Source organism: Notolepis coatsorum (genome assembly GCF_963971535.1).
Source record: "Notolepis coatsorum genome assembly, chromosome: 9".
Classification (NCBI taxonomy): Eukaryota; Metazoa; Chordata; class Actinopteri; order Aulopiformes; family Paralepididae; genus Notolepis; species Notolepis coatsorum.
Window position 1 is genome coordinate 115,756,893 of NC_140173.1, and position 8,471 is coordinate 115,765,363.

At 40.6% G+C, this 8,471-nt stretch overlaps 1 protein-coding gene across 1 annotated transcript in view; it reads left to right on the forward strand.

Annotated features, from left to right (window-relative positions):
- LOC311234261 (rap1 GTPase-GDP dissociation stimulator 1-B) overlaps positions 1–8,471 on the forward strand; it is a 119,001-nt gene that overhangs the window by 66,531 nt on the left and 43,999 nt on the right. Inside the window, 1 exon segment of the mRNA XM_084321398.1 lies at positions 7,162–7,284. Within this exon segment, the coding sequence (XP_084177524.1) occupies positions 7,162–7,284 (123 nt within the window).

Here is an 8,471-nt window from a genome sequence, read left to right on the forward strand (position 1 = left end):
AATTCACAATCCTACCTGATTTTTGAGGCAACGGTCCGGGCAGTTTGTATGCGGTAACTGGGGTGTCTGATCTGGGCTATATCTGAGGTTCTTAGGGTTGGCTCGCCATCTTGTGTCGGTCCGACACACTGCCTTGTCCCGCGTGCGCACACGTGATGAACGGTGGTCGGTCGTCGGACTCCTGGGAACTCTTCCCGGGGGTAGGAACGGGGGTAGAAAACCTGGCCTGCATAACAGGCCATGCAGAAAATAAAAGCTATTTATCATCTTTCATTGCTTCATTATCTTTCATTGCTTTAGAAATAGATACTCAATTAGGCTACTTTTGGCTATGCTAAAGTAGGCTACAATGTCACAGCACGTGGGAACATCCCATTTGACTTATATGCTAAAGTAGGCTATAGTGCCATAGCACATGGAAACATTCCACATATTCCATATTAAACTCTCAAAAAGCAACCGAAATGTATATAGACCATGTTCTTATCATACAGCATATCAATACAATTATAAATACTTCTGAAATGGTTTCTAGTTTTCATTTAACCAAATTGAGCTTGGAGCTTCGCTAGCATGACTCGTGGTGAAGCTACATTGTTAGCTAGCAATACAGTTTGCCGACGCGGCTCATGTCGGGTGGATAACGTTATTAGCTGGTTAGCATTGAGCTAGCGATATTACTAGGGCTGTCCCCGACTACGGATTTGGATAGTCGACTATGATTGGATGAAATTTGCCGTTAGTCGACTATTAGTCGACTATCAAAAAAAAGAAAAGAAAAGATTTATATATATATAATATATATATATATATTTTTTTATCATTCCATTTGGGCTGTGGGGGGTGCTTAATGTCTGAAGGAGTCGACTGAAGTCTTCTTGTCCTCTGCAAAAGCATGCAATTGGTCCACTGATGGATACATCTTGATATTTGTCTAGTCTAGTGTGTTCATTACAGAGCATGTGAGCGGAGCGGAGCGGTGGATTTTGAAGTGAGCGCGGAGTGGGTTTTAAAATGGGTCAGAGTGACTCCGGAGCAAGAGCTCTCCTCCGCTCCCAGCCGCTCAGTGCACACGATCACACAGTGGTTTAAACTGACATAATATACATGTAGTACAATGCCAAAGCAATAGGTGGCGAACTGGCGATGTAGTTCAAAAAAGATGAAGGCCATTTTCAATCAATCAGAAGGGTGAACGCGCTCACTACACATCCTGCTAACAAGTCAAAACATTAATGAAATCCGCCATCTTTAAATCACCTCGGGACTCGGGTGAACTAGTATTTAGCAACATTTATTTTCAGCAAGAAACAAACAAAGTGCAATAAAAAAAATTATACATTCACTGTGTTCTGCCTCATTTATTGATGAAACGAAACCAACATCAACACAATGTACCACCAAGAGCGGAGAGTTTAGTCTCACAAAAAGAGCGCTGACGTTGTTAGCTTACATGCTAACGTGAATGGGATCTGCCAGTATAAACACTTAGCATTGCGGCTAGGCTAGCTACATTAGCATAGTGAAGCTAGTAGAATGGTTGCAAACGTTATTTAACAGATTTCAGAATGGGTACAATACAATTCGGCTCAATACAAACAATTGTTAAGGGGCCCAGGGGGTGCAGACTGTTGTAGTTTGGTCAAATCAAGCTAGAGCGGAGAGTTTAGTCTCACAAAAAGAGCGCTGACGTTGTTAGCTTACATGCTAACGTGAATGGGATCTGCCAGTATAAACACTTAGCATTGCGGCTAGGCTAGCTACATTAGCATAGTAAAGCTAGTAGAATGGTTGCAAACGTTATTTAACAGATTTCAGAATGGGTACAATACAATACGGCTCAATACAAACAATTGTTAAGGGGCCCAGGGGGTGCAGACTGTTGTAGTTTGGTCAAATCAAGCTAATTTACATCATGCTCCAAAAAAATATTTGTTTTCTACTGAGCGGGCCAGAGCGCTGAACGCTTGATGCGCAAATGAAGATGAGCGGTGAGCGAGCGTGGAACGGCTTGGGGGGGGGGGGGGCAACATGAGCGAATGAGAGCGGAACTAAGCCGTCCATAGCGAAGAGCGGATTTCTCGGCCGCTCCGCACCGCTCACATGCTCTGGTTCATTAGATGGGTGAAATCCTCTTTCAGTGCCTCTGTGCCTGTTTTCTTAGGCAGTTATCCTCTGGTATGCGTGCCATTAGCGTTAGCCACGCTTCTAGGCCTCTTTTCTTTAGGAAAGAATGATAAAAAAATTAAAATAAGAGGTTGGCAGTCGACTACGGCGCCTTTCGACCGATTAGTCGACTATTCGACTAATAGGGGTCAGCCCTAGATATTACACATTCGACAATGAAACAGCACAATATTGATGAAACTCACCAAAACCGTCTTGGGAAGTGGTGTGTTCTTTAACAGCAACACCCTCTTCGGTTTTGTAAATGGGGAATCTTTTATGACTGTTTGATAACTATTATCCTGGTGCTAGTTTATGCCGGTTCTATCAGTATTCAGTATCTGCGTCAGTCTCCGTCAATCTCTGATCTCATCTGGCGTAAGGCGCGAACTGCTCACCTACTAGCGTTCTGAGATAACTTAAAGGGGCAGTGAGGCAATTCAAAGGATTTGGTCAAAACGTTGTTAACCTCACATGAATATACATATAACCAAATAGCATTAACTGTTTATGTTCTTATACAATAGCATTAACTGTTTATGTTATTATACAATAGCATTAACTATTTATGTTTATAACTAAATAGTTATGAATCTGAAACCTGGGTTACACTAGGTTACAGTGTAGGCTACATAATGTCTAGTTCTAGCAAGGGCACTCAGATTGATTTTGTATCTCAAAGTCATCCTGTCACGTAATATCATACATCTCTGTTCTGTAAGATGTAGCTAGAGGGCTTGTTGATTTCCATTTGGTCATTTTGTCTATTTGGCTTCATAGCAGCTACGCAGCATGGGTACTAACCCCCCCCCCCCAATCACTAGCCAGTCACTAGCCAATAGCCAATCACTATCCTTGCCCAGTTTTGGGGCAAATATTCAGTTTCTGCATAGCTGCCTTACCAGAGTATAGGATAGTCAGCCAATTGAGGGCAGAAATTTCCTTTGTCGACATACTGGTGTACACTTTAAAACATTTATTTTGATCTAATCCTATACCATCACATTATTTCAAGGCCCAGCTCCTCATGAAAAATTATAATAAAGAGCCAGGTCCTTTCCTATTGTGGACGAAGTAAAGGAGCCTGGCTGAGTGCTCATTAACCTCTCCTTCCATCTCTCCTGTGCTAGAGAGATAGGGCATCACTTCCTCCACTATTTCACTATTTATTAGTGGGAAATACACTATGAACTATTATTAATATGCCATGGAGTGCAGGCCCCAATTTATGGGCTATAAAAAGCTGTAGACTCTGATGTGATGTGGTGAGGAGAGAGAGAGAGAGAGAGAGAGAGAGAGAGAGAGAGAGAGAGAGAGAGAGAGAGAGAGAGAGAGAGAGAGAGAGAGAGAGAGAGAGAGAGAGAGAGAGAGAGAGAGAGAGAGAGAGAGAGATTACAACACCATTGTAAATCAGGGTTCTTCCTCAATGGCTTCTTGATGTGAAATACAGGATGAATGAATGGGGGTCATCCCTATGTTCCCCGGGTCCTATGTTCCCCGGGTTCATGTTCCCTGCTTTTTCTTTAAAAAAGGGTCCTATGTTCCCCCCTCCCAAAATAAAGGTTCAATGCTCCCCGGTCCCGCCCGCTCCCGAACGCTCCCGAAAAAAAAGGGTCCTATGTTCCCCGCTGAAATAAGGGTCCTATGTTCCCCGCATGCGAGTTACGCGATGTTGTGGATAGTTGAGGATATATGCGAGTTATGTGAATATGTGAATATAGCTTGCCCGGGGACACAAACCTTCAATACGCATTAAAAGCTCCGTCTTTTAATACACACTTATATCGTACAGTAACGTCAAATAAGATATTGAAAGATAAAGGATAGTTGAGGATATATGCGAGTTACGTGAATACGTGAATATAGCTTGCCCGGGGACACAAACCTTCAATACGCATTAAAAGCTCCGTCTTTTAATACACACTTATATCGTACAGTAACGTCAAATAAGATATTGAAAGATAAAGGATAGTTGAGGATATATGCGAGTTACGTGAATACGTGAATATAGCTTGCCCGGGGACACAAACCTTCAATGTGCATTAACAGCTCCGTCTTTTAATACACACTTATATCGTACAGTAACGTCAAATAAGATATTGAAAGATAAAGGATAGTTGAGGATATATGCGAGTTACATGAATACGTGAATATAGCTTGCCCGGGGACACAAACCTTCAATACGCATTAACAGCTCCGTCTTTTAATACACACTTATATCGTACAGTAACGTCAAATAAGATATTGAAAGATAAAGGATAGTTGAGGATATATGCGAGTTACGTGAATACGTGAATATAGCTTGCCCGGGGACACAAACCTTCAATACGCATTAAAAGCTCCGTCTTTTAATACACACTTATATCGTACAGTAACGTCAAATAAGATATTGAAAGATAAAGGATAGTTGAGGATATATGCGAGTTACGTGAATACGTGAATATAGCTTGCCCGGGGACACAAACCTTCAATGTGCATTAACAGCTCCGTCTTTTAATACACACTTATATCGTACAGTAACGTCAAATAAGATATTGAAAGATAAAGGATAGTTGAGGATATATGCGAGTTACATGAATACGTGAATATAGCTTGCCCGGGGACACAAACCTTCAATACGCATTAACAGCTCCGTCTTTTAATACACACTTATATCGTACAGTAACGTCAAATAAGATATTGAAAGATAAAGGATGAAGTTACAAATGGAAAAGGGCAATAGCAATCTTTGACAATGCTACAGCGTACAATAAAAAGAAAAGATCCAGGCGGAATTAAATATGCCATAGGAGTAGAAGTGTTTTAAACTGACAAAACAAGCTGAATCCGCTTCAAGAAGATGCATGACATTGGGTATATACTAATTACAACAAGACATTAATTAATTGCATTGTTACTGTTCACATGTGTGGTGCCGTCATCGCCCGTCACAGTCATATTTAAGTAAGGATAGTTTGAATGACACTTCAGCACCAAGGTGCTGTCCACCGACGTTATTATACCTTCAAAGCGCTACTGCCTATGGATAAAACAAGGTATAATAAAGATGTTTTAGGTGGTGGTAGTTTCTCTGTTAGGACATTATAGCTGAAATATATAGCCTAGCTATAGTCGGTCTGATATATATTAGAGAAATAGTAAAGTAATATTCTCCAACGGACAACGAAAAATACGTCACTCGCCACTTAAAGAAATCAAAAGCGCGTATTTAACAAGCTCAAAAACTTTCGAAACACGCTTTATATTAACTTAATAAATAAACAAAAACGAAAAATCGACTTATGTCAATGAAAATGTCCAGTAGGCCTAACGAAATAACATACATCTCTGTTACACGCAAGCATGCAGCGTCTGATGACCGAATCTGTCAGACGGCACTGGAGTAGATATACAGTAGTTACATCCAGAACACACACACACATACACAATTACACAATTACACATTTATCTACACCCTCACACAACTCTGTCGCTTTTTCGGGAGTAGGGGGGAACATAGGACTTTTTTTTTGTCGTGACATGTACGTTTGAGAACACTACCGTAATGACAGAGAAATTAAGCAAGCTGACATGGTCGGCCCTCACACAACTCGGTCGCTTTTTCGGGAGCGGGTAGCGGGAGCGGGGAATATAGAACCCGGGGAACATAGGACCCTTTTTATCGCAAGCGGGGAACAAAGAACCCGGGGAACATAGGACCCGGGGAACATAGACATGCTCCCAATGAATGAATAGTTAGATAGAGATGGAGCGGGATGATATAACAGTGATGAGGAGGTACAGTAGCTAGCTAGAGGTGGGAGGCTATTTAACAGTGATGAGAAGGTAGCTAGCTAGAGGTGGGGCTGGATGATATCTAACAGTGATGAGGAGGTAGCTAACTAGAGGTGGGGCTGGATGATATCTAACAGTGATGATGAGGTAGCTAGCTAGAGGTGGGGCTGGAGGGTATCTAACAGTGATGAGGAGGTAGCTAACTAGAGGTGAGGCTGGATGATACAGTTTCTAACAGTGATGAGGAGGTAGCTAGCTAGAGGTGAGGCTGGATGATAGTTTTGACTATAGGCATAGGCAGTAATGAAGTCTGCTTTCCTGACAGCTGATTGGCAATTCCATAAGCCTCCACGTACAGTGATAGGTATATTTGTGGTATATTGGTGGTATGTTGAATCATAATTTGTATACATATTGTTTTTCCACCAATATGGTAAATAAACTACTAATCTGGATCAGCACCATGATACTGTGGGTATGAGAATTCTCCTCCCTTTCTGCGACAGTATTTTGCAAGGGCACCGTCACTGCTTAGTGCCACTCAGGATGATTATGGTTGGTTTAAAGAAATACAAACCAGAATGATAATAGGTTCAACCAGACCTCACTCCAGCACTGGCACAACATTAACCCTTTCACTACCACACTACAGAAGGTTAACCTTTGACTACCACACTATAGACGGTTAACCGTCTGTGGTTAACCTTCTGTAGTGTGGTTGTGAAAGGGTTAACCCTTTGTCGCATGGCAGTGAAAGGGCCTTCTGTATTGTCGCAGTGAAAGGGTTAACCCTTTGGTAGTGTGGTAGTGAAAGGACTAATGTAGTGTAGAGGGGTATGGCTATGCAAGACTAATAAACTACTGAACATGGCTTAGCAGCATCTCTACACCTTCACCCTCATTGAGAATGAAATGTTCTATAAATATACAAATTGGCAACATTGATATTTACCAGGAATTCCAATTCAGCAGCTTATCTTCTTTCAAGACATGACAATATCTACAGCTTTCTGTGTATGCTGAAGATAAAGGTGTCAAGTTACCTCACATAGGCCTATGTATGTTCAACTTATTTGTGACATCACACATGCCATTCAGATTTCCGGGAAGCACAGAGAAGAGGAGTTAATCATCAATCACCAGTGGAGGGGATCTTTAGTAACTAATTGGATATTTGGTGTGTGTGTTTGGGTGTGCGCTCGCTCGTGTGTGTATCCACAGATAAGGGTGTTGCTGTGGAGATTGCCAAAAGTGGGATTCTGCCCATACTGGTCCAGACCTTACAGAAAAAAGGCACGCTCACTTCTCAGGTGGCGCTCGTGGTGGCAGAGATGGCGCGGGAATGTAAGGCACTACTTTTGGACACTTCCTTTCCCCCCAAGAGTGCAGATTTTATTCAAATGCATAGTTAAATACTCTACAACATTTTGTAACAATGACTCATGTACCAGTGTAGTATGATAATGAATTAAGGTAACACTTCATAATAACACTCAGTTATAAGACCTTTATAAGGTATTTGTAGATAATGAACTAATCATGAACAAACCATTTATATACATTCATAAATTATTATTAAATCATTTATAACTATATTTGTATAACATTTACAAATTAGTTCTACATTATTTATAACTCATTATCAACATTGTTTGTACTTGATTTGTTCATCATTAAATAATGTTGTTTAATGTGTAGTAACACATTTGTAGATGCTTTGAAAAATGGATATGAAAAAACGACTATACTGCACCTCCATTTATTTGTTCATGTTCAACAAATGATTTGTTAAGACATTCATAAAACATCTATAAATCATTTGCAGATGCTATTGTGTGCCCTAATCTAAAGTGAAGCCTATTCATCATTAACAAATGTCTAATAGTTTGTTTATTTGTGGACTTTTATGAATACACACAAAGCAATTATTAGACTTGTCTTTTCATGTTTAACAAATGATTTGTTAAGACATTCATAAAACATCTATAAATCATTGCTATTGTGTGCCCTAATCTGAAGTGAAGTCTATTCAACCTTAACAAATGTCTAATACAGTTACTTATTTGTTAACTTTTTCATCACCTGTTACAAATGTTGTAGACAGCTTTCGGATACACCCTTCTTTGTGACATCAAACAGTGACAGAATTAGGACTATAGATAAATGCAATTTTATTAACATATAAAATACATGTGCATAATATATAGTGTAACCGGGGGACACTAGGACCCAGGAGTACCCTGGCCAGGTATTGCCAGAGTATGTAGAGGAAGTATCACGCGAGTGAGACTTGACTTTGCGCGTGTTGCCGTCTGTTGAATGGAAGCACGGTACATTAGCAGAGCCAAGTTATTCGTGCTGCCCCACGCTTTTATGGTATGAACAGGCTAAACACCTTTTTTGTTGGTAAATCTATTCCATCATTTCCGACCTACAACTCTTATATGTTGTGTAGACGTACTTGATGTGGTGGGCGCTAACGTTACATTTGAATGATGTGTTTGTTCCTAATGTGTGCTCAGTATATTGCG